At 50.3% G+C, this 25639-nt stretch overlaps 7 protein-coding genes across 7 annotated transcripts; 2 read left to right on the forward strand and 5 right to left on the reverse strand.

Moving 5' to 3' along the window:
* Positions 1-119: 119 nt before the first annotated feature.
* On the forward strand, positions 120-1885 carry lys9 (saccharopine dehydrogenase (NADP+, L-glutamate-forming); the record flags this gene model as incomplete). Its single annotated transcript, XM_043296739.1, has 5 exons — positions 120-171; positions 255-308; positions 503-789; positions 858-1721; positions 1790-1885. 5 exons carry the CDS (start codon positions 120-122, stop codon positions 1883-1885), a joined length of 1353 nt encoding a protein of 450 aa, XP_043152674.1.
* A 418-nt stretch (positions 1886-2303) lies between these two features.
* Asppvi_000431 (AHA1 family protein) lies at positions 2304-3577 on the reverse strand (the record flags this gene model as incomplete). Its single annotated transcript, XM_043296740.1, has 3 exons — positions 2304-3131; positions 3213-3295; positions 3355-3577. 3 exons carry the CDS (start codon positions 3575-3577, stop codon positions 2304-2306), a joined length of 1134 nt encoding a protein of 377 aa, XP_043152675.1.
* A 767-nt stretch (positions 3578-4344) lies between these two features.
* On the reverse strand, positions 4345-5658 carry Asppvi_000432 (zinc-binding alcohol dehydrogenase family protein; the record flags this gene model as incomplete). The annotated part of the gene is made up of 5 exons (XM_043296741.1): positions 4345-4550; positions 4651-5210; positions 5281-5400; positions 5460-5482; positions 5536-5658. The coding sequence occupies 5 exons, from the start codon at positions 5656-5658 to the stop codon at positions 4345-4347; spliced, it is 1032 nt and encodes a 343-aa protein (XP_043152676.1).
* Positions 5659-6196: 538 nt separating this feature from the next.
* Positions 6197-9541, reverse strand: Asppvi_000433 (uncharacterized protein; the record flags this gene model as incomplete). The annotated part of the gene is made up of 1 exon (XM_043296742.1): positions 6197-9541. The coding sequence occupies one exon, from the start codon at positions 9539-9541 to the stop codon at positions 6197-6199; it is 3345 nt and encodes a 1114-aa protein (XP_043152677.1).
* A 4657-nt stretch (positions 9542-14198) lies between these two features.
* Positions 14199-15348, forward strand: fbp1 (fructose 1,6-bisphosphate 1-phosphatase; the record flags this gene model as incomplete). The annotated part of the gene is made up of 2 exons (XM_043296743.1): positions 14199-14320; positions 14409-15348. 2 exons carry the CDS (start codon positions 14199-14201, stop codon positions 15346-15348), a joined length of 1062 nt encoding a protein of 353 aa, XP_043152678.1.
* A 408-nt stretch (positions 15349-15756) lies between these two features.
* Positions 15757-18547, reverse strand: Asppvi_000435 (H(+)-transporting V0 sector ATPase subunit a; the record flags this gene model as incomplete). Its single annotated transcript, XM_043296744.1, has 4 exons — positions 15757-16656; positions 16713-18181; positions 18270-18348; positions 18422-18547. 4 exons carry the CDS (start codon positions 18545-18547, stop codon positions 15757-15759), a joined length of 2574 nt encoding a protein of 857 aa, XP_043152679.1.
* Positions 18548-19277: 730 nt separating this feature from the next.
* Asppvi_000436 (proteasome activator BLM10) lies at positions 19278-25293 on the reverse strand (the record flags this gene model as incomplete). Its single annotated transcript, XM_043296745.1, has 3 exons — positions 19278-19340; positions 19399-24805; positions 24866-25293. 3 exons carry the CDS (start codon positions 25291-25293, stop codon positions 19278-19280), a joined length of 5898 nt encoding a protein of 1965 aa, XP_043152680.1.
* Positions 25294-25639: the final 346 nt, after the last annotated feature.

The following is a 25639-nucleotide window of genomic DNA, read 5'->3' on the forward strand; positions in this document are numbered from 1 at the left end:
ATTCCACAAGAGCGACAGCGGGGAAGAGGTGGGAAAGAAACGGTCGAAGCACAAGTGATTATTTCCCTGTCTTGGACTCAATTCACCTATCTGGCGTTCAATTGTCATCAATCACCAAAATGGTCAAGCAAATTGCTGGTTCCAAGGTCCTTCTCCTGGGCTCAGGCTTCGGTATGACTCTTACTCTCCTGATCATGCTCCGGAGACATGGAACCCCGCATTCTCTTGGACTCTTTTGGCTGATAGACTGGTAGTCACCAAGCCCACCGTTGAGGTTCTCACCAAGGCTGATGTCCATGTCACTGTTGGTACGTATACACTATGCTAACATAACTCCTTTTTCTTTAGTTGGAGGTTGCATATGCCTTTCATGATCCCCAATGGACCAGGGGCAGCTGGCTTGAATAGATGAAGCCGGATGGATGTATCCTGGACATCTCATTCGCATCACAAAATTTTGATTTGCATAGACTGACAGAATGTTTCTTTTCTGTGATTGCAGCCTGCAGAACCCTTGAGAGCGCCCAGAAGCTTTGCGAAGGCTTCCCCCACACCAAGGCTATTGCCCTTGATGTAAACGATGCCGCTGCTCTGGACAAGGCTCTCGAGCAGGTTGACCTCGCTATTTCCCTGATTCCCTACACCTTCCACGCCCTTGTTATCAAGTCCGCCATCCGCACAAAGAAACATGTCGTCACCACCTCATACGTCTCCCCTGCCATGATGGAGTTGGACGAGGAATGCAAGAAGGCCGGTATCACAGTCATGAACGAGATTGGTCTGGACCCGGTATGTTCAGCATCCACATTGCGGTTGTTACGTTGGGATTTGAGTTGTTCTCCTGACTCTGCTTCTAGGGTATCGACCACTTGTACGCTGTCAAGACCATCTCCGAGGTACACGCCGAGGGTGGTAAGATCACTTCTTTCCTCTCCTACTGCGGTGGTCTCCCTGCCCCCGAGTGCTCCGACAACCCGTTGGGTTACAAGTTCTCGTGGTCCAGCCGCGGTGTTCTTCTCGCCCTCAGAAACGCCGCCAAGTTTTACAAGGACGGCAAGGAGTTCAGCGTTGCCGGCCCCGACCTCATGGCTACCGCCAAGCCCTACTACATCTACCCCGGCTACGCCTTCGTCGCCTACCCCAACCGTGACTCCTGCCCCTACCGCGAGCGTTACCAGATCCCCGAGGCCCAGACTGTCATCCGTGGTACCCTGCGCTACCAGGGCTTCCCCCAGATGATCAAGGTGCTGGTGGACATTGGTTTCCTCAGCGACGAGGCCCAGGACTTCCTCAACTCCCCCATCCCCTGGAAGGAGGCCACGCAGAAGATCCTGGGTGCCACCTCCTCGGACGAGAAGGACCTGGAGTGGGCCATCGCCTCCAAGACCACCTTCACCGATAACGACGAGCGCAACCGCATCATCTCCGGCCTTCGCTGGATCGGCCTCTTCTCCGACGAGCAGATCAACCCCCGCGGTAACCCGCTTGACACTCTCTGCGCCACTCTGGAGCGCAAGATGCAGTACGGCCCCGGCGAGCGGGACATGGTCATGCTGCAACACAAGTTCGGTATCGAGCACAAGGACGGCTCCAAGGAGACCAGAACCAGCACGCTTGTCGAGTACGGTGATCCCAACGGTTACTCCGCCATGGCCAAGACCGTCGGTGTCCCCTGCGGTGTTGCGGTCAAGCTGGTCCTCGATGGCACTATCAGCCAGAAGGTGAGTCTTCTACATTCTTTTCCCGTGTTTGGCTAGCAGAGACTGACTGAATGTGTGCTTCAATTCAGGGTGTCCTTGCCCCAATGACCTGGGATATCTGCGAGCCTCTCCTCAAGACTCTCAAGGAGGAATACGACATTGAGATGATCGAGAAGACCATCTAAGCTTCCTCTTTGTATGAAAATCATTAGACTTCTACGGTTATGAAAACAATGTTCACGATCAAAAAAAGGGTTTCACAATTAGCCAAACAGCTTGAAGCCATTTGAATATTGTAGAAAAATTAGGACAAAAATAGAAATATATCATTATGGTTATAATTGGCGTTGCTTAGACCGAGGATTGCATTCTAATTCGTCTGTACATTGGTGTGATCATCTCACTTTCTATCGTAACATCATCGAGCTACACCCTCGTAGGTGTGAGAGTGGGGGTCCAAATTACAAAGGGGCTGTGATCAAAAGGCTTCAAATGCCTCGTTTGAGATACAAAAGGCCATGGCAGCCCGGAACGAGCCACGCCCCGGCGTGCTGCTGAAGGCACGGTCTTCAACGCCTTCGACCCCCAATCGGCAAGTACTATTTAATATGTGGTTTCCAGAATTCGGTAGATGCGATCAGAGAATAGTGCCAAACCTATACCGACGAAAAGAACAAGCAAAGCAATCAGCAACTGTCTCCAAGATGTAGGATGAGATCTGAGAGGAACATGGTAAGGAAGCAATTGGATGTTGGGACAGTGAAGAATGACATACCCGAAAGTCTGCTTGATACTGCGGACGTAGTAAACGTCCCAGTTCTGTTTGGTCACATCTTCCTGGCCGACAGGAACACCGGTCCAGGTGACACGCATCTGGGTGACGGCATCAACGTCGTTTTGATCGAAGTTGATCTCGAGAGTGCTGAAGTGACCTTCAGGCCACTGCGCCAGTCGCCATTTCTGGACGATCTGCTTAGGCTTGTCCAGCTTGACAAATTCTCCGTTGACATTGCCATCGAAGATAGAGAACTTTCCACCGACTTGCGCGCCGTCAAATTGACGAGGTGCTCCACGGGTGAAAGCGGCGATACGTTGAGGATCAGTGAAGGTGGTATACATCTCCTCAGCGGTGGTACGGAACTCATCCGAGGCAGTGACTGTGGTGGTGTTGAGAGCCACCTTATTGGTGGTGGTGGTCGTGGTCTGAGGAGCAGGGCTAGCACTCTTGGAAGTCTGGGGATAGGAGGGTGGTGTAGCAAAACCGCTGGAAGGGTTAACGCCAGGAGCATGTTGGATGTCCTTTCCGTGCTCGGCGATCAAAGCGGGAGCAAGCTTGCGAAGCTCTTGTCTGATTTGGGGAACAAGCTTCGAACGAACGAGGTCCTTCACCGGTTGCTTGGAGGCAGAATCAGAGTAGTTCTCGATCTCAAACTACAGCAAGAACATCTTGTTAACTCGTCGAACTACGAATCCAGTGGTACTGAGGTTTCGCGGGGCGGGCGGGACACATACGACGTACTCATCCTCCTCTGTGTCATGGGCAACCTCAGGAATAGTAATGGTGCCACTAACTGACTCCTCGTCCTTCGTCTTACCTATGGGGGAGCTATTAGTGGTACTCTCGGGATAGCTAAACCACAAGAGTCTTACGAACCTTCGTACTCTAGCTGTAACTTGACATCGAACAATGTGATGACCTTGCCCTTTCTCTGGCTGACGTCTACGTCGCCGTCCATAGTCAGTAGGTCCGAAATCTTCACCGAGACGCCATCTTCCTCAGCGGACAGCGTGCGAAGCTTCTCTTTCAAGTAATTTTTGGCCCAAGGAGAGGCATCCTTATTCACCCAGTGCCAGTTGTTGGGGTTGTGGAGAACCATGATGATCTTTTATAGCTGGAGGTTCTTGATATGGGAACGATTTGCTCGCGGTGGAGAGACCAGGTTACTAGGTTCTGCAGAGCAATCGCATTAGCAACCAATATCAAGCAATTGACGTGAGTGGAGCGAAGATTCCAATGCAAAATGAGTGCTTCTTTGTCAGGGATCTCGGGTAGCGTTCCCGGACCAGAGCTAATCAGCAGTGGGAATGGTTAATAACCACCCCGTCTGACTGGTGCCAGCTATGATATCTCATCATATGAAGCGAATCTCAAATGGTTGCAAGGTCCAATGGCCTTGCAAACGATAGGGAAAACGGTGGAGGGAAAGGTGGAAGGATTACTCACAGTGACACGCAGACTAGGTCCAAAATTAAGAACGCTGCAGAAGACGTAGATCAATTAATCTTTCTTACTGCGGAGATGTGCTGATCTAGAGAGGCAGAGAGGGGAATACCGTTATGGGGGAGGGGTGGTTATTAATACAGCAGTCTGCCCTCGGGAGTGCACCAGAAGTGGGAAAAACTTCGAAACTGAGCAGATTCAAAAGGAAAGCTCTAGAAGCCAAGCGATCACGTGATATGGACCTCCCTAATGCCAAGATACACTAAACTACTTTTATAATTATTCCGCAAACCCTATCTTAGACGTTGTTCATAGATTCTATTTACTATAGACTGCAAGTTGTTTAAAACTCCCACTACAGATAGTTGTCTCCTTCCATATTGCTAATGCCCAAGGTCAAAAAGTTTCCTAGCATCTCGATTATCACAGAGTGACAACGAGCTTTTTAGCCGAGACGCCTTTCTTTAGGGTATCAACACCATCCTGGATTTCTTCTAGTCCTTTCCCAACAACCTCAGGGTCTGGCTTTGGTTTAAGGCGTCCGTTTTCCAGAGCCTTTGAGACAAAGTCTTTCCAAATACCGTCGGCGACATGTTTGTTGGAGTCATAGGTTAGAAAATTGGAACTGACTAAATGAGGCCAAGAAAGGAATAAAAGGGAAGAATGTTAGTTATATGTAGCGAAGATGAGCAAAAGGAAAAAATAAGACGTTATCACAAGGGGCCTTACTAAATATTGGAGCAAACCGTTCCGTAGGTTTATCATATGGCAGAACACTTATAGTCCTGACATCTGCTTTCAACTGGTCCAGAATTGCACGCACCATCTCAAAAGTTGTAGGTTCAGAAATAGCATCGAAGACACCAACAAAGTCAGTATTGGCGACCGCACTGACAACATCCTCGACGACAGTAGGAGACTTATAGTCAAAAACAGCATTTGCGCCTAGAGACTTTACCAACTCATGGTTATGAGTCGATGCAGTCGTGATCACGGTTAGACCTGCTGCTTCTGCGAGTTGAATTGTTATTGCGCCAACCGAAGACGCGCCACCCCAAATGAGAATCGACATTCCTGACGGCTTCACACCAGTAGCAGAGGGTAAGGGAAGATCGAGGCTTTCTTTGAGAAACAGGCCTGCCGCGGCAGTCGAAATAGCCTGCGGTAGCACAGCGGCTTCTTCAAAGCTGATAGAATCTGGGATTCCTGCTGCAGTGACTTCCTTCACCAACGGGTACAATTGGAATCCCGAGTTGGCAGGATCCCCCGACCCCAGACAGTGGCAATACCTACAACAGCAATAAGCAGGTCTCGCTATATTTATATATATCTCCGTGCAAAATCGGCCACAGTACTTACGCGACGACCCGCTGGCCTGTGGTGAAGCGGATCACACCAGGGCCTACATTAACCACCACTCCAGCGACATCTGTGCCTATAATAAATGGCCACTTTCCCAGCCAAGGAGCACCATATGTCCTGTGAGAATAATGAGATTAACCCGTACGCTGCGCAAGGGGTAGAAAGTTCAATCGTACTGAATTTTCCAGTCAGAGGGATTCTACGGAAACCGAAAATCAGCCTAATATCATGAAATTGGTGATTCGATCGCACAATAGCAACAGCAGCATTCTTAATTACGACTTTCCCAGGTCCCGGTGTGGGATATGGGGCATCCTGGATACTAAACGGATGCGCAGTAGAAGCCATAATCCAGGCAGCCCGATTTTGTGTCATCTTGTGAGGGCGGGGGGAAATACAGGGTAGACAGTTGGGATTAAGTTTGAATAAAAGAACCTCTGATACAGGGATGTTAAGTTGGCGAATCTACTGCAATTTCAATGTTGAAGCTTCTTTTTCTTATTGATAGGAACAGGAAGGTGCTTGTTGACAGATTACCAGATCTGAGAGGCAGAGGCACCTGTGCTTGCGCTTTAACTGCTTTGCATGGATGCTTCCCAGGCTTCTAGCTACCCCGCAGAATCATACGATCCAGTACACAGATACCATGGATATGACATCATATTATTTTACGGTTCTGCGCAGTATGTTATATATTATGGAATATAGCTATTCAGGGGCCTTTTGTATATGGTTTAGTGTTACTTGGCATAGGGTTTGGGAAATAATCGAAGAGTATAGATGTTTGCACCGGTTTTGCAATCCAGTGTAGCTTCCGAAACATGTGTATCTCATAACGAACGTATATGGGTATCTTCGTAAACACAAAACAAGTAGATAAAGCGACGAAGAGGGAGTGAGCAGATGTCCTGTCTCATGCCTCTTCCAACTGCTCCAATTCATCCCAGCCATTTTCATTCATAAGATATGTCTTCACTCGCTCTCGGAGGTCCTGTATCTGGCTCCCCAGAGCTTCAGTCCATTGACCCTCCACTGTAGCGACTTTATCTTTCAGATCGTTGGTCAAAGCGAGCTCTTCATCGGCGCGAGATTCTTGCATTTCACGTCGCACAGCGTCCTCTGCTTCGCCCTGGCGGATACGCTGGGCCTCCATAAGCTTACAGTTGGCTCCCATCACAGCAGACTTCACTTCGTGCAACAGGCAGAACAGATTAATCTGGGACTCGATGAACTGATAGCTGGATTTCTCCGCGTGCGACAGGAGAGTGTAGAGGTACTGTAGCGGGTGTTCGTGGTAACTCGGGTTCTCTTCGAACTCTTTGGCAGGGATCTGGATCTGAAAGCCACGAAGGTCGTTCGGAATCTGTTGGATCAGAGCCAGCAGAGAGGGCGCAATGTCCCAGAAGGCTGACAGCTGCACCTCGACCCCCCGAACCACATTCTCCTCGATTACATTTAGGAAGCATTCGAGACGGGATTGTGCTTTCGCTTCGTACGCCACCCGTCGGTCGAGAGCGTCTTGGGCAAAGAAGGCGTTGGTCTCGCGGATCTTCTCCTCGTTTCCCTTTTGTCTATATGGTAGCAGGACAACAGCTTTATACTTCTCATCGCGATCTGCAACAAGGTCGTACGCTTCCCGATGCAACCCTTCCCGGCCTTCGAACAGCCATTTCAGCTGTTTAAGCTTCTCCAGCAATTCCGGTTTTTCGTCGCCCTCTTCTTGCGTCTGGTCCGGAGTTTCGTGCTGTGCATCATCAAACAATTTTCCGATCAATTCCTCGATGCAGGTGGTAGCTCGGTTGATCCGGTCCGTTAGGATAGCATGTATCGGGTTCATGACCGACTCTTGGTACGTCTCCAGCTCTTTCTTAACCAGTTCCCTCTCAAGTCGATTTTCTTCTTCGATCAGAGCGGCTTCAGCCTCGGCGGCCTCCGCGAAGGTAATACTACCTTGCTGAATCTGGCTTTGAATGTTGGCTTTGAACTGTCGGCGACCTTCGTCAACTGTTTCCCGATGGCTCTTTAATAAGCGCTCCACTTCGGATTGATGCCGCTGTCTTGTTGCTTTGATTTCAGAGAGATCACTGATTGATCGCACCAGCGTCCGGTATGCGACGAGGTCCGGGTGGCTGTTGTTGACAGCAGGATGATGCMGTGGATAAGGTGGGGGCAGAGTAATCAATCTCGAGACATCGAGTTTCTGGACTTCCCTCGTCCGTCCAATTCCATGACGTGGCGCGGAGCTGGAGAAATCCGAGGAAGTAGGCTCTTGCTCTTCATGCCATCCGACCTTTTCAGGCGGATATTCGTCTGGTCCATAAGCGGCGTATTGACTCGTCGCATTTGATCCGTAGCTTTGTTGACTCGCGCCGAAGGACTCCTGCCCTTCCGCCCATTGCATAGCTTCCCGAGGCACTCCCATGTACTTTGACTCGCGCTTTGACCGCTGAACCTTTCGTTCGCCGCCCTCGCTCTCTGAGCCAGTCCTCGACTCCCACCAGCGACTGGGCGCCCGGCCCCTGGAGCTCATCTCGTCGTTACTCATACTCATGCTCGCGATGGGAGACAAGCAAGGCTTGTAATTACTCCACCAGGTAGATTCAGGGCGGCTCGTAGGTATGTCTAATGCCGGTACTGCTCGTGGCCCGCGTGAAGGCTGCCGAGAAATGGATACAGTTGCTGCAACGTTGTCCTGGGATTCAACAATTGGCTTTGGCGGTAATTCAAACAGCTTGCGGCGCGCTGCCTCAACGTCGAAAGTGCCCGAGTCCCAGACTTTGCCGTATCTCTCGCGTCTGATCTGAGACTCGGCAATGATGAAATCCGCGAAGATCCTCAAGGCCTCCGTCTCATTGACAGCGCTGGCCTCCTTCTCGATGAACTCTTTGTGTCTTTGCATGGCATCACGAATAAACCCCAGATCCTGACTGAGAACAGAGTCCAGTGACGATCCTTGCTGTGCGGCCAGGCGTCGCGGAGACAGCGGAGCGACAGCGGACAAAGTATCGTTAGGAAGGTGTAATATGTGGGAAACCGGACGTTCCTCACCGGGGGTCAACCGAACCGATGATCTCACATCTTGACTCGACTGCAATGGGGGCGTTGGGAGAGCTTTTGGCGGCAAAGCCTGCGAGGCTGCGGCCTTTGCGAATGTTGGGGATACATTCTCGTTGTCGGGTGAGAATGGTGGAGTTTGCGCGAAGGTCCGAGATGGCCCTGCCGGACTGGGTTCCGCTCTGGGAGTGGAAAAGGAGGAACGGCCTGAGAATAGACCTGTAGAGGATGCCCTCGACCGTGTGGCAGGTTGCTGCCCGTCAGAGCCGGCGCTAGCGGTGCTTCGAGGCGTAAACTTAGTTGGATTGGGGTGCCGCCCGTTTTCATGGCTAGCGTTTGAGTTGTCAAGGACGAGATCGGAAGGCTTCAATTGATCTAGAGCATCGGCCCAAGGATTGCTACTGCTCGAGATGGCGCTGAAATCTTCGAAAACTTGACTCTGTCTATTTCGGCGTTCGATGCGCCTCTCGCGAATACCTTTGGCGCTTGCGTCTCGAATAGCTGGGCTACGGAAGAGACCACTGCTGGCTGAACTTTGAGCGGTGTGGGTTGGATCCCTGGATTCTGACCCAGTAATCGTGCGATTAGCTAGGGCCGCGCTGGATGTATCAATGTTCGGGAGTTCCCTATCCCGCCTGTGTCTGCTCTCTCCCGATCCCTCATCTACCCAGCCGGCGGGAGTTGGTGGGATGCTATCCAAACCTGTTCCCATCACGGGGGGCGGCCGTCGTCGCGTCGAGAGCTGCGAGTTCCGCATCGCCGATGTCTCTGACAGGCCACTCACACTCTGCGACCTGGCGGTAGGAGGAGGCCCCGGAGGTGGTGGTGGGAGCGGCATACCTGGCTCCCAGCCATGTGTCGACGGCGAATGGCTGCGAGATTGACTCGTGGCCCTAGAAGAGCTCGCACTACCGACCATGGGACCTGCAGAAACAGCTCTTTTGGAGCCTGGTGCACGAGTGAAATTATCAAACTGGGGAGTAGGAGCCATATGGTACGGTTCACTGGCCGAGGATGAAGACTGCAAACTCTCCTGAGAGACGGCGATAGACGGTCTCTGCCCCGTACCAAACGGAGCTCGATCGCCATATGTTTCAACGCGGCTCTGGGATGATGACCTCGATCCTGTAGCACCTTGCGGTAGAGGAGGAGGCGGGGGAAGTGACATGTGCCTGCTGTGCCCTGCATCGCCAGTATTGACCATTGATAAGGGGCGAGTTCGGGGAATGGCTCGTTGCCTATATTCAACATGTGGTTCAACGTGATATGATGGCACGGCGGATGGAGATACGGAGCCTCTATTCGAGCTGTCATGATTTACATGCTCTCTTGACTGTCGATGCTGCTGTTGTTGGCTCGGAGGAGAATAAGGCGGGGGCGGCGGTGATAAAGATTCTTCTATTAGACGTACAGGTCAGACACTGGTTCGCCTCGGAGTGACTTCGAAAGAAACCACAACTGGCGTATGAAGTGAAAAAATAAGGTGGTACAGACCTGAATGACCTGCGGCCTGTCGCGGATGTGACACAACACGAAGCATACTAGTCGTCTGTTGATATGAAGCATGTCCGGGATTCAAAGCAGCACCGCTCACCGGCCCCCAATCCTGAGGATTATAAGGGACATTGTATTGTCTGGACGTCATGGGAGACGATCCTAACACTGCGCCACCAGGGGAGGCAACCGCAGGCGAGTAGGCTTGAGTAAATGGACTAGACAGTGATGTCGTTGAGAGGGGCGTGGATGCGTAACCAGCACCCGGTGCTACTCCCAGCCCTAGAACCTGATGAGTTCCTAGCGAGGTCGATATAGGTGGCGGCTGCACAGCATGTTCTCGGCGACTTGGAGACAGCTGATTGCTGGTACTGGCATGAGTTGACGGCCAGCCAGTGTGAGGATATGAATTCAGTGGCGGCCCGTTACCAGCATTACTTGGAGACAACCAGCTATAGACAGCCAGCAATCAGTACAATTATCCCTTTTTTTTTTCTTTTCTGAGATCGAGACGGAAAAACCCAGAGGAGAGKAGTATGCAAGAGGGGCCTGCGCACCTATTCATACTGGCAGGAAGATCAAAAGGGGGCGCAACAAGAGGCCATGACTGTTATCCGCGCACAGGAATAGGATCAGAATCTGGAGCGATAACACAGACCCTGGAACCCACCAAATGCGACAGATCAATGAAAGGATACGAGAAGGTGATGCAGATTTCTATTATTTGCAACACTTAGTGCCATCAGCCGCGGAGGAGGCTTGCAAGGAAGAGACGAATCGGCCGCTCAACGGGCATAACTCGTCGGATCCGCAGTTGGGGAAAGAGATAAAAATAACATCAAAGACCTGGACGTATGGAACCGTCGCCCAGGATGAGCAAGTCTACAAAGAGTCTGCAGAATCGCGCATAGCGATTCTGCCCTGATACTTTCCTGAGATGCAGCCTAAGGACGCCCGTCACACGCGGCGTGGTGTTGGCGCTTAGCCCCCCGAAACCGCGCGATTTCACAGGTCGACATCCCCGTCACTCCACGCCCAGAATTGACCTCAATGAGCAAATGAGGTTTCGTATCACACCTAGAGTTCTCCAGAATTAATAAGATTGTCTGCGGACAAACTAAAGTTGCGGTAGCGCAGACCAGGTGAGATGGTCCTCGGGACGTCAAAAAATGTCAGCAGTCCCATTCACTAGTAGTTGCGGACGATGAAAAGGGCATGGTGTTCAGTATCATCCTACAAAGGAATGAAAAAGCAGCTGAAATGGAGAGGTATAAAAATAAGATCTTATTTTATTGTGTATCACTAAGGCTAATCTGCTGCAAATCAAAAATGTTTCTATTGCGAAGATGTCATAACACGCAAGATAACAACCTAGAAGGAAGCAGGATGGATCTGGGAGAGCTTAAGGCAGTGATCAAGCTTTACGGCACCTGTTATATACTGATGAAATGTTAGCATCCAGTCAGACGATGTAACATTTTAGATTGATATGAAAAGGAGGGTGTCAGATACATGCCCTGTCACAGGCGGTGGTCATCAATGAATGATTATGTTGACCGTCGTGATTAAAATAAAAGTAAATCATCATTCAAGATGGGAGCAGAAGGAAAGGAAAAATGAGGTACGTACTGTCAGATATGATTCCAAGTGGTGCTGAAAAGGTCGAAACACATCGCCAAACTGCATCTCCCAAAAAAAGGGGACACATTGGGACAACTAATCGAACAACATGTCAGCATCGAACGCTAGATGTGCGCAACAGACATGGGCAAAGTATTGCGACTGATCAGTCATGACAATTATCGTCTTGGTCAGCGATGCCGACTTGGACATATGCTTGTCTTTATAATATGTCGATTCATCATTGTAAGGGTGGTGGTGGAGATTGGGTGCCTACATACACCTCTTTCCATCTTTCCGCATACGTCAGCAAGTTAGTGAAGCCCAAAGAGTCCGCTAAAAGTAGAGACCTATCAAGGAATTAGCTGCGAAGAGGAGCAAAGACCAAGAAGAATTGAGGAACACATGTTGTCAGAAAGGCATGAATGGTAAAAAAAGATGTTGTCTGCATCGATAACTCGGATAAGACTCGTCATCTAGGGAATCATCACAGTGTAGGGGGGACCTCAGGTGAGGGAAAAAAGACTAAATATTTACCTGTTGTAAAGTGCAAGCAGATAACATCGTAGCAACTACATGCTGACCATGACGATCAGTATGATTCTGAGAATTTAGGTTGAAGTAAGAGATATCATAATGAGAAGGTATCAGTGGGCGAGGTTTTCTAGGCCTGCCACAAAAGAGGCATATCCATCACGAACCGGACGTCTGTTCGACGCCGTCGGAGCCCAGTGCCGCTTCATCATCGAATCTTGGGGTCTGCAAAAAAGCCGGAAAGCCTTACCACCGCACCCAGTACCACTGAAGCTATCCTCTGTTTGTGAAAACTAGTTGCTGTCAGTGTACAGCCAACTAATAGGCGGTTATAATAAAAAAAAAAGGTGAATGGGAATATCATCAGAAATAGCCATTTGATATCGTCGACGACCCGAAGGTCTCAGTCGGTAATTTCCAGCGTATAAAAATACGAAAGCATCATATGATAGGAATCGAGAAAGGGTTCAAGGAAATTGGTATTACATACCATTGTCTGAAAGTAAACCGAAACTCCTTGTAGAGCTAATCAGGGATTGTTAGTCCTAAAACGAAACATTAGCACACTGCAAAATCAATTGGCTATTGAACCAATAAAGTTTTTGCAAGTAGCATCAGACTGACGTGCAAAACCGAGTTTTCATTCCCAGAAGGGGTCAAAGACTCTAGTTTGAAAAATGGTTGTAGGTTTCATCATGATAGGGAGGAGCGTGAGGGAAAGATCAGAACTTACCAGGCCACATGATGTCTGAGAACCAGTCAAAGTCAGCACACAAAAAGAGGGAGATGAGCAAATTCAGAGAAGCAATGTAGAACATCGCTTCAGGCAATTCCCCATTCATCAAGAAGAACAGCCATCATGCATCAGTGATGCCAGAATCCTGCTGGTGTTGTTGTAGAATGTGTAAAAAGTCTCGGAGGAAAATCTGTTTCGAACTTTTTCAAGCTCCCTTGACCGAGCTAATTTTACCGAGCACGCTAGTCTGAAGTGGGTTAGAGCAAAGACATGGAAGAAGATGGCGATTATATAATCGGCCAGTCAGCTGATCTCAGAAATCGCCGCTCTTCAATGGAGGACTTTCTTTATTCCGGTCGCATGACCTTCCTCAATTTGGGCGCTAGAAATAGCTGACATGAGCCGGAAGGGGCGAGACTCGAATAGTCTCAAACTCAGAGGAACATTATTATCAAATTTGCGAATCTGCTGACCATCTGAATCCACTTTGCTATTAAGAGGGATTTTTCTGGGGGCCCGCGGCGCATTGAATGGAATGGTCTCAGTAACTGTCATATAATCAGTGCGTAAAATATATGTTTCCGCAGCACGCATATCACCGGCTCAATCGAAGTAGTACAGCGTCGTCTCGTAACAATAGACCGAGCGTCCAGGTACTATTGAGTACTCCTTACTATCTGCAACTGCTAGATATCTATGTATCAAATAGTAATAATAATACCTACTTATAGTACGCAGTATTGAGGCCTATCAAGAGCGCGGGGGATATCGGGGCAACGGGGCGACTCGGACAGAGGAAGAAGAAAAGCCGGCAAGTTTCCCGAAGAGGAATAGAGCGGGGAGGGAACACTCACTGCGGGGGCCTCTTTACGGGTAATGACGAAAACAATGATGATGATCAGGTCAATCTTGCTGAACCGCCACGAAATAATGATATCGAACTATGGAACTCCTATGGAGACCTTACGTACGGATGAACCATCTGGTTCTTCTGACTAAGGGAGAAAAGAGAAGAGAGAAATACAGAGAGGAGGATTGATTGCGTCAAATCATATGCGACCGGTTCTGCCCTGTTATCCGCGGGGGCTCTGACGTTCCTTGTGATCCACCGGCAAAGAGTTATTGCTTCTTGCCCTGGAGTTCCCTCTGCCCTGGATCTATAACTATAAGAAGGGACAATCCGGGTCCTCTGGTGTCGAGCTGATAGATTTTACTGTTTCCCATTGCTACCATTCATCACCTATCTCTCTCATCTCAGTCCAATTCCATTGCCACCACGATTTGCCTCGAGTCTTGTAGACCTCCATTCTCCCATCTTTTGTGCTGTAGCTCTCTGCTCGAACTCTCCTTGTTTCTCCGTCGAACCGAGGTTGTACGTTGAATTATACTGGTTCTGCGCCCCTTCGGAACTATTCAAGCAACATCGTCTCAATTCTCTCCGCTGTCCTCTACTACACCACATCCTTCCACCTTCAAAATGACTTCGCACGGCAACAACGGCGCTGTGGGCCAGGAGAACATCAACCCAGACATCATCACCCTCACTCGATTCCTCACTGAAGAGCAGGTCAAGGTACCAGAAGCCACTGGTGACTTCACGTAAGTTTGTTGTCCCCTTTTACGATTTGTTGAGACGAATTGAATCACTGTGCGCCGAAACTGACCACACTGCCATGGCTGCGAACAGATTGCTCTGCCACGCTCTCCAGTTCGCATTCAAGTCCATTGCCTACTACATTCGTCGTGCGTCATTGATCAACCTGACCGGTCTGGCGGGCTCGTCAAACACAACCGGCGACGACCAGAAGAAGCTGGACGTAATCGGAAATGACATCTTTGTCTCCGCCATGAGAGGCTCCGGCAAGTGCCGTATACTCGTCTCAGAGGAGGAGGAAGAGGCAATCGTATTCGACGAGCACCCCAACGCCCGCTACGGCGTTGTCTGCGATCCCATCGACGGCTCGTCCAACCTCGACGCGGGCGTCTCGGTTGGCACCATCTTCGGCATCTTCAAGCTCCCCGACGAGTTGGTCGGCCCCAACAAGAAGGTCACCGCCAATGACATCCTGCGCGCCGGTACCGAGATGGTCGCGGCCGGTTTCACCATGTACGGCGCCTCCGCGCAGCTCGTCATCACCATGCGCGACGGCGGAGTCAACGGCTTCACCTTGGAAAACTCCCTGGGCGAGTTCATCCTGACCCACCCCAACATGAAGCTCCCCGCCAAACGAGGAATCTACTCCGTCAACGAGGGTAACAGCATGTACTGGGATGACTGGGTTAACGAGTACTTCCACTCGCTCAAGTACCCAGGCGAGGGCCAGAAGCCCTACAGCGCGCGGTACATCGGCAGCATGGTCGCTGACGCCTACCGCACCCTGTTGTACGGCGGTGTCTTTGCTTACCCCGCCGACAAGAAGAGCACCAAGGGCAAGCTGCGTATTCTGTACGAATGCGCACCTATGGCCATGCTGTTCGAGAATGCCGGCGGTCTCGCCATCAACTCCCGCGCCGAGCGTCTTCTCGAGGTCGTTCCCGAGCACATCCACGACCGCAGCGGCGTCTTCCTTGGCTCGAAGGATGAAGTCCAAAAGATCGTTGACACGTACAACAAGCACAAGAAATAAGTGCAATGTATCCCCGCTGAAACGGAACGATGTCGGGAAGGAGTTTCGGGTTTCTGCAATAGCCTGACTATTGGCGTTGGACTAAATGATCTGCATGTATGGAGTATTGTATTTAAGACCTCAATGAAAAGAATCTAATCCAAATGCACGACATGACATGTTGTCTGTAAACAAGGAACGATGTAGGCTGGACCATTCTGTCCGGAGAAGTCAAAGCCCCACACAACGTGGGCAATCTTTAACCCTGGTAATCGTGTCTACAGTACCTCTGGTAAAGCCGGGAAAATATGGAAGGTCCGAGCGGCAGAAAGCCAATGTATCAATGGAAATCTAAATCCAATTCATTTCTTCAAAAGATACAGCTATGGATCTATAAAGAAAGACACAAAAAAGAATGTACAACCCAGTCTAGTCAACTGGGTCTTCTTCAAGAAGAGTCTTGAAGCTGAAAGGAGTGAAGGGTATACCATCACCCATGAAATGCTTGCTCATTGCCTCGACCCAGTGTAGACGAAGGGAGTGAAGCATGGCACTTGTACCTTCCATGACACACAGAATGGCAATTGTCAGAGTAAACCACAGGTAGAACGTGACGACGATCATGATAACGCGAATGGTAGGCGACTCCTGCGCAAAGGCACCGCCGAGGGTCATGTCCCACAAGACGATCGAAAGCTGCTGGTGAGCGAGAGAGAGAGCCCACAGACGGAGGTATGAGGCGGTGTGGGAGATACAGTTGAGGCAGAACTCGATGGTGTGGATGACCTGGTGGATCATGATTTCGGAAAAGTCAAATTCCTCATGCTCTTCGTCGCCAAGGTCTTGGGCAATCATCGCCACGCCTTCTCCGTCGCTGGCCATGCTATCACGAGGCCCTGGCACTCCACCGTTCATATCGGTGTCATCCTCCAGCGCACTCACACGAGCCTGCTCTCCAAGGCCTCGGTATCCCAGAGCACGAGCACGGTTGTGTTCCCAGCGAAGGTAGAATGGCTTGAAGAAGAGCATGATTGGGACTTGAACAACAGCGAGCAACAGCAGCACAATCTGGACACCGGCTTGGCCCTTGTACAGCTGCTCTTCCACAGTTCCAGGAGAGAGGAACATGAAAATGAGCATGTTCAAAAGACCTGGCGGAGACTGGCCCCGGGCTTCCCAGTTGACAGACCATTTGTAGATGATGGTGAGAACAAGGTAACCAAAGATTGACTGGAAGAAGATCATGCCGGGAATGAAATTTCCAATAATGTCGACCTTTGACTTGAAATGGCGCGCGTTGACATACTGCAAGCAGAGGGCATATGTCATCTACAGAGAGTTATTGTCAGCTAGGCCCTCGTGACAAGCAGCAGAATATCACTTACATGTGACCAACCCAGAATGATACTCATCTTCATCTTCATACTGTTGGTAAAAAGAAGAGAGTTCTCAGCCTCGTGCCAATTCCAGTCCAGACCGAACGGGTAACGGTAGCCATCCGTCAACGAAGCCTCGACTGTCTGTCCCTTCTTGATGTTATCAGGCCATTTCCACTGACTACTGAACACGGTGAAAGACTTGGAGAAGACATCGTTGTAGATCAAGCCGGTGTACATGGAGAAAAGACCCATCATCAACATAATGTAACGACCATAGAAGGCCATGTAGGTCAACTCGTCGAGCTTCGTCTTCTGCAACTTCCGTTCCCAGAAGATCATCGCAGAAGCGGCCATTGCCATCAAAGCACCGTGACCGAAATCACCGAACATAACAGCGAATAAGAAAGGGAATGTGACGACGGTGTACAATCCGGGGTTTGCTTCCGAGTACTTAGGGATACCGTAAGCATTGACAATGGTCTGGAAGGCCTCGGTAAACTTGTTCGTCCTGACATAGGTAGGCGGGGTCTTGTTCGTCCGAATCTGATTGACAATGGTAGGCACGCTCAGTCCAGCGCGGTCATTGACGTCTTGCAGAGTCGACTTGATCAACGCCAGAGAATTTGTCGGGCACCATGCCTCGGCAATCAAAGTCTTTCTTGCTTGGTCATAGGAGAACTTGTTGAGCGTATCGTACACGGCCTTCTCCTTCTTGACAATGATCATCCAAGCCGCAAGGGAGCGGGCAATCTGGGTAAGCTCGGCATCCAGGGTGTTCTTGGTGTTGCGCAAAACATTGCCCACATCACTCAGCCGGGTGTTCACTTCATGGATCTGATCCCTTCGCAACTCGCTGTTCTCATCAACACCATACAACGAAGCACCAAGAGATTCGGAAATCTTCCTGATCTTCGAAATAATGTGCTTTCCATGAGCGAAGATCACAAAGACATTCTTGTGCGATTCCTCGTTGGTAGTCGGGTCGATGATCGGCTCAGGAATCTCCGACTGGTTCATGTACAGGTTACCACGCAGAGTTCGCCAAAGGATCCGCTCAAAGGCACCAATACGATCCCKGGGAATAACACCCGCAACGAACCCAATGTTCATCTCAAGGAACGACTGCTGAGCCTGAGCATCGCCATTCGGTCCACGGCTAGGTTGATGCTCAACATCTCGCAGCAGCGGAGCTTCGTCGTTATCGAACGACTGGCGGATCTCGTCCGTATGCGTATGAGCGCGATCAAAGAAGCCGCCGGCCTCTCTAAGAACCCACCGCCACTCCGTAAGCTCAACCTCGCGCTTCTTCAATGTCTCGTAGCTATCGTTCAGGGAGGCGATTCTCTGCTCGAGGCTCTCACTGCGCTCGGCGAGTTCGTCGATTTCCGAAGCCAGGGGAGCCGCCAAGGTATCGGAGAATTCGGTAGAAGATCTCATGGGGATCCCCGCCTTGGTCATCTGCGCATGGAAATAGCCTGCCAGGAAATCATGGATGTTCAGCCAGATGCCACCACCACCACCACCACCACCACCACCACCGCAACCACAGGACGTTATACATACGCAGTTGTCTCTCCACATTGTCCAACCGACGAATCTCCTTGGTAAAAGTGCGCTGGAAAGCATTGGTGTCGGGGTTAAGCTATTGTAAATATCCAAATTAGCCCCTGTATCTCATCGTATCACCCACCTCGTCCAGGTACGGTGCAACTTACATCCCGAAATTGAACCTGACCAAGTTCTCCTAAGGCGCTAACAACCTCTCGTCCGATTTCATTGGCGATATAGAGCTGGGTCAAGCTCATATCAGACGAGCGGAAGAAGGTGTCCCTCGGAGCCATGGTGAAAGCGTCGCTGCCTACAGCAGGTTCTTTCCACCACAGGGACAGGTATCGCGCGAGGGCTTCGTATTTAAATATATACTTGTGACAAACCGTCTCTTAAAGATAGAAAATGACAAGAAATGACGGGAAGAACAGCGCCGCTGGCAAGGAGACAGCTATGGATTGCTCAACTGGTGATGCACTTAGCGCTCTCGGAGAGCGGCGTGGCCGCCTCTCAATCACGTGATGGTTATGTCATCAGCTTATCCAACCAGCTGTTTATGGGGAAGAACAATGGGAGTAATGGCCATTAGCATTGGCATATTTCATGCCATGAATATGGCAAAAGGACCAATCCGATGAAAAGAGATTATGTTTTCAGTCTTTTTCTGGTCCTTGAGGAATACAGGGTCTGATACTTTGGAAAAGTTCATTTGTGCTCATACATATAGGTTGGTTGGAATACAAGAACATATATAGTTCTGTAATGTCCTAGGCAAACTAGGACGAAAGGATAATGTAGGGAAGGTACCTAATCCCTGAAATAAAAAGGCAATACATTTGAAGAATTACCCAGAGTTGCTTTTATTGCTATGTACAGACCATGTCCAAAGCGAAGATGAAGCTGCTCCAAACAAGAATCCCATGCAAGGATCAAACCCCGATTTTAAGAGTAACTAGACTACCTATCATACAGACCATGACCAGCCATCGTTCTGCTCTACACTATAGCCTTCCGACCGCTGCTCTACGCGAAATAACTCTTCCACAGCACCCCAGATAGGTCTTCAAGCTGATCTGATGTAAAAGCCTATTGATAAATTAGCTTCTGTGTCCCTCGAAAACCTGGTGGTACGTTCGTCACTAACCTTCGCGTCTATATGCCAGGTATCTTGTCTCGTCTTCTTGAATTCACTGATAATTGACTTGACGCTTGAACCAACAATGCCAGGATCGCTTGCGGCGCGGGTACTCAGGGTGGTCAGAGCCTCAGGCATCCACCTCGGGGGCGGACTATCGTAAGGGAATGCTTGTATCAAAGCGCCAAGACCTAAAACTGCGCCGTGTCTGACAAGGATGAGTCTAGTATGCTCGGGAGTTGGTGTACCGGATCGAGAGGAGACTGGAGAAGCCAATGCAGAGCGAGCGTGGTTCTTTGGTTTCCTGGGCAATGGGTTCTCGACCAAAATCCTCGTGAAGCGCTCTTTTAGCTTGCTGACCATGCGCCGCCGGAGAGACACAGGCGAGCACCGAATCATGCCCGAAAGGGTAGCCGATGCACCGGCTCTCACCTCATGCTGTGTATCCTCAAGCATATTCGCGATACAATCGAACAACTTCTCCCGATCGACGGGAGAAATTAGGAACAGACGGCGGAAGTAGATGATCTGAATGTTGATCATCACTCGCAAGCGCTGGTGCCACGAGGGTGACGTCTGCCCAATGTGTATCAGGGACCTGATGAAGCCGGAGTCCTGCTCGGCAGGGTACGGAATATTTGGCAAGTGACGGAATACATGATACGCCAATGACTGAAGTTCCGGGTCTTCTTTGACATCCATCATATGCAAAAGCTGCCCTGTGAACACATCAGGGAAGAACGGAACAAGCTGAGTACATTCGTGAGATGAAAGAGTGGAGTCGAGCCATAGGAGAACTGTCTTGCTGCCAGAAGTGTAGGAAGATGGGGTCTGTTGACCGGGAGATCTTTCATGGCGCCATTTCTCGATCCGGGCAAAGACTTCGCGCACCATCTTAGAAAACTCCTCATTAGGGAGGTACGCATATGAGCCGACGGGTGAAGCAGACTCCTGTGCCTTGAGGAGACGCTGAAGGTCTGCGTACGACTCGTGATATCGTGTACGGTGGATCGTTGCAAGAGTCTGACCCATTGCCTCACGGACTCCCTTGTACGGATGATCGAGATGTGCGAGGAAATCTTGGACAATTGGCTTCTCCAGCTGGAAGTGCCAGCCAGCATCTATAATGCATTGATGCAGCAGGTTGATCTTGGAGCTCTCTTTGAAGGCTGCGTTGGTTGCCATATCCAGCCGGAAGCTGGCAAGCCAGTCAACCAAGGGCCAAGCTCGTCGTGGATCCCGACATTGGAGGACCATATGGAGAAAAGTGGTCCAGTAGCCAGAATTTTCCGGGGTCAATCCATCGGTGAAGATCCTTTGCACGATCGGGAAAGCATATTCCCAAACCAGCGTCCTCTTCTCCACGCTTGAGTCCGCGACAGAACTAATAAGTGCACCAAGAATTTCTGCAGTAGCTCTGTGTTGATGCTTGTCACTACCGTCTTCAAAGACTGCTTCAATCTCTTCTTGAATGTCTTTAAATGTCGCAGCGGTGAGCCCGTCGCGAAGCATCAGTTCGAATGCGTAGAGGAGCATCATGGCACAGGGCATGCGGAATTTGTCGGCTGACGGGTCCCGCGGCTCCTGCTTCAGGTACATGAAGAACTTGGAGAACCACCCTCGATCAAATAGTTTACCCATCTGTTTGCGTACGTTCCATTCCACCTCGTCGTACTCAATGTCGCGCTCCAGATTAGACTTATATGCGGGCATAGTATCCGACCATACGAGCCATCCGGGAAAGTCGTGGTCAATATAGTATTCGGCCTCTGGCTTGGCGAAGCTTGCCAGGTACTGCTCTGTCCAACCTTCTTCGTAGCGCTTGGTGGCGACCTTGATTTTGGATGGGAAGTGCTGATTGCCCAAAATATAATTCTTATAGTCATGGCCGCAGATCGCTCGGACATCTATCATAGTAAACAATGCAATGAGAGCCTGAGAGTACATGCCACGCAGCCCGGGATGGTCATCGATGGACCCTAGAGTGACGAGCTCTATGAGATTGCCGCTTGCGATGTAGTCAAATCTCAGACCCATTGTGATTACAATGGTGGCTGCTCGGCTAGCGACCTTCCAGTGGGAGACTCTTGCCAGATTGACCAGTTCCTCGGCCATATCCGCCTTCTTTTTCTCAATAATAGCACGCTTGTTGTTGATACTCTTGCGCTTTTGCGTAATTTGGTCTTGGACATCCTCTTTCGGAGCGATTGCTTCCACAATATCTCTGTCAAGCACGGCCATTCTTTCCATTGCACGCCCGTAGTCCATGATTTGGAAAACTGCACTAGAACAGATCTTCTGCACAGATGGTTTATCAACCGCGCTTGCGTCAATGAAAGTTCTGATCAGAGTGGGGGCATATTTCCAGTGACGTCCGACAGTTTTCGCAACGCTACTCAGCAGCAGAGAGAACAATGCACCTTTAATTCGCGCATGATCATTCTCCTTGATACCTTTCTGTAKGGCCGTGAGCAAAGGTGGAATGACAAGAAGTCGTGACCCCCAGATAGCCTTGAGAGCAGATTCGCCGGCGCTCTGAGCGTTGCGGCGAGTCTCCGTGTAAAGTGAGACGCACGACTCGGCGAGATCCAGAAGCAGGATTTCGTCAAGGCGAGACCGTTGTCTTGGGGCGGCATTGTGCCTCAGGCGCTGCAAGTGGTATACATTGGCTCTCCGTACCAGTAGGGGCCGCGGGTAGTCTTTCCGGATACCGCTCATCTTGTAAGGATGAATATCGGCCGCAAGAAGGCGCGTGACTCTGTCTAGAACATGCGCAGACCGTTCCATGCCAACGTCAACGAACCAAGACCGGAAAGCCGAGTATAGAGCTGCGAAGCAAGGTACATCGTCCTCTTGCTTATCCGATAAAAACCTGTGGACATCGTGCAGGACCCAGCCAGCTCTCTCCCGAAGATCGTGAATGCAACTGTAGAGCACGTCATTTTCCTCCAGAGGATAGCCTGTAGGGTAGGAGAAGCTTGGCCTGACGGTTGCCTCGTCAGAGGTGTCGAGTGATGCGTCAGGGTCCTCGTCTCCAATACCATTTGCGACTGGGAAGTCTTTTGCATCGGACATTTCGACATCTTTCGCTACCCCGTCCACTCCTTCATCTTTCGTTTTCGATGCCGCTTTGCTGTCGAAAAGAACAGAGATTCCGGAGAGAATAAGGCGCAGTAAGACAAGATTCCTGGAAACTTCATCTGACCAATCTTTGCCGCTACCATCCCTTTTCACACTTGCTGTTCCATTGGTAAGTGCAGTCAACGATTTCAGAGCAGTTTCTGCTTGATTTTGGAAAAGCTCGACAGCAAATTCAAGCTCCTCACGTTTCGGAACATGCCATTTCACAGTCAGATTATCTGGGTCTGGTTGATAACTCCAGAGCTTAGGGGTTATTCCCTGGGCGAGGACCTCAGGCTCGTACAGCAAGTAGTCGGTTGTATATGTTCCCGTAAGGTTGAGAAGGAGGTGGTGTATAAAGTTCGAGATGTGAACAGTGGGTATGCCCCTGCATTTTTGCTGCATATAAACAGCAATATCAAAAAGCTCCTTCCTGTGAGCTAGGACCGCGTCTCCAACGTGAACAACGCACATGCTCAGCATGCTGATGTTCCAGACCAGAGCACGATCCCGCGGGAGAACATCAGTTCCGGTCGTCCGGGTTGAGCCTGCGCCATTGTCGTCAATTTCAGTTCGGATGGCTTGCGTCAACACCGGAATGAAACGCTTCAGAGCCTTGTCGGGATTCACTTTGCAAATGGAATTGCAAATAAAAGCCATTGCATCTCGTGCCTGGTGAATGACATGGTTTGACACGAAATCGACAACCTTGGACAAAGCAATGTCGAAGTACTCAGGCGAAAGGGACGAGAGTAGAGGCATGAATGTTGCAGGAAGTGTGTTCACGATGTTCTCCTCTGGCGACCCATTCCGCACTCTGCTCGCGTCTGGAAGGTTCTCAAGGAGAGTGAAAACACGTCCCAAGAACGAAACGATGAAATCTCCAAAGCCGCATGTCGATGAGCGCAAGATCATTTCTTCGTTCTCATCGCTCAAGTCGGTGTCGTAGTTCAGCTGTACCTCTACACCTTCTGCCTCCATTCGTCCCATTTCGCCAGCAATCCACTGCATAGCCAGCATGTCACAAGTGACGTCTTCTCTGCCTTTTGTTAGGTCAAATAAGGGAATGTTGTAGCACGCTGACTGAATGAAAGAAAGAGCGTGAAGAGACTTCTCCAAGTCGTTGGCATCGATACCTGGTAGAGCGAGTCCAAGCAAGGTTGTCATATGGCAGCGGTAGCCTTTCGTCCTCGAAATAATTCGAGACAGGACTTGAAGGGCCCGGAGAGAAGACGCTGTGCGATGAACCTCCACGAGACCTTGTAAAGAAGGATATATTCTTTGTAAGGCTCCCGGAAGAATTAGGTGCGGTTCTAGGTATGCAAGGTTCTGCAAAGTCGACAATGAGAAGCTGATTGCGGTGCCGCTCTTGGCATATATGCCCATGAAGACTACATCGCGCAGGCAGAGCACAAAACGGCGTTTCACTGGCTCAGTCAATCTGCGTCCAACCGGCACTTCCATCTCACCACTCTGCTCTCGGTTCCACCGCATCAAGAAGAAGTCAGAGAGATAGTATACAAGCTGAGACAATGTCTTGGTCCAACCTCCCGAATTGGAAGGATGGAAAAATGTTTCCACGGCCTGAATAAGGCCCTCGAGCTGCGTAAGGATGGATTCCTCAGCCTCAGCGCATTCCGGCGAGAGTGACATCACGACCCATCTAGCAATGTGATGCGCAACCGGATGCTTTCGAGCATCTCGATCGAGCATGATGCCCAAACCCGACGAGATATCTACCAGAGCACTGTAGGGGGAAGTCGATTGCCCCACAGGAATCTCCAGCAGTCTCAGGATGGCAGTGAAGATGAGTGCTGACTGCTCCTTGGTGAAGAGACCATATTCGGAAAATGGGATATGCTCCGCCGGCAAGGAATCTCGTGCCAAGCGGGAAAGATAGTCCAGAAACGTCATATCAAAGGTCTTGGAACGATTGACGAGCGACCATAGGTGGAAATGTGTTGGCAGGTAATGCTGCGGTAGAAGATCTTCTCTGGACTGGGGAGGCGGGGAGGTTGGAAGAAGTAGATTGATTAACCCAACAACGACAAAAGCACCTTCTGAGAAAGACGTTGAAAAGTGAGGGAGAAATTCCTCTAACATAGCCGGCAGCTCACACGGGTCAACGTAGAGCTGAACGAACGCACAGAGCTTCGTCAGCGTCTTAACGTTACGCTTCAGGTTGGTCGAATGCACTAGACCCGACTCTGTCGGCAAAACAAACGCTTTCAATTCTTTGTATAAGGGCCTCCAATCTAAGACGAGATCTTTCACCGGCCGTAGATAATGCTTCCGCCTGCATATTGTGTCAGCGCCCCGAACCCAGCTAAGCAACATCGCGGGAGAATCTGCTCACTTTGTAAGTAGCATGAACATGCTAGCGAAGCGTTCGGCAACATTGGGATCAATCCCGGGGGCCAGGGAGAGCTCATAATATAGCTTGACCAGATTGATTCGCTCTGTACGAGTGGGGTCGAACTTGAGTGATAGCCAACCCCTAAGCTCTCGAGTCCAGTGGACCGCGCCGGGACTGAAATCCCCTGCTTCAACGGCGATGTAGAGCTGATTCAATATCTCTCGTAAATTTCGTTCCCTCTCAGCTTCGTCTTCTGTCCGATATGGGAGGTATTTGAAGTAAGGATAGGTGCGAGGACGGACACGGGCTTTAGGCTCGCCCTCCCCATTCATCCCCGCGGGCTCACCACCGGGCGAAGTGGCTCGGGAGATCTCATGCGGAAGGTTGACATTCTGGGTTAGAATCGCCTTGGATCCTGAGGTGTCCATAGTTGCGTAGGGTTTGCGGCAGTTACTGCGCTGTAGGGGTCAAATTCGTGGGAGGACCAGATGAGCTCTGGATACAAAAAGACGTCAGTTACACATCCCGTCTATCAAACGAATGGAACAAACTGGTTGAGCGAGAATGTAGGGCTTATTGTACACTAGTCATGAAGATTGTAACCGGATATCGAGCTGTAGATATCGATACCAGACAGTAGGCTGCTGCCAGTCCTGTTCGCATGGGGCAGCTCAGTGAATCTCGGTCTCAAATCAGCGAGGCGGCCGGGAACAACGATCAGAGCTTAGAATGAATGGAAATAAGCAGGAAAAACATAAAAACGGAGATGATCTC

This window comes from Aspergillus pseudoviridinutans (genome assembly GCF_018340605.1).
Source record: "Aspergillus pseudoviridinutans IFM 55266 DNA, scaffold_1, whole genome shotgun sequence".
In the NCBI taxonomy this organism is placed as follows: domain Eukaryota; kingdom Fungi; phylum Ascomycota; class Eurotiomycetes; order Eurotiales; family Aspergillaceae; genus Aspergillus; species Aspergillus pseudoviridinutans.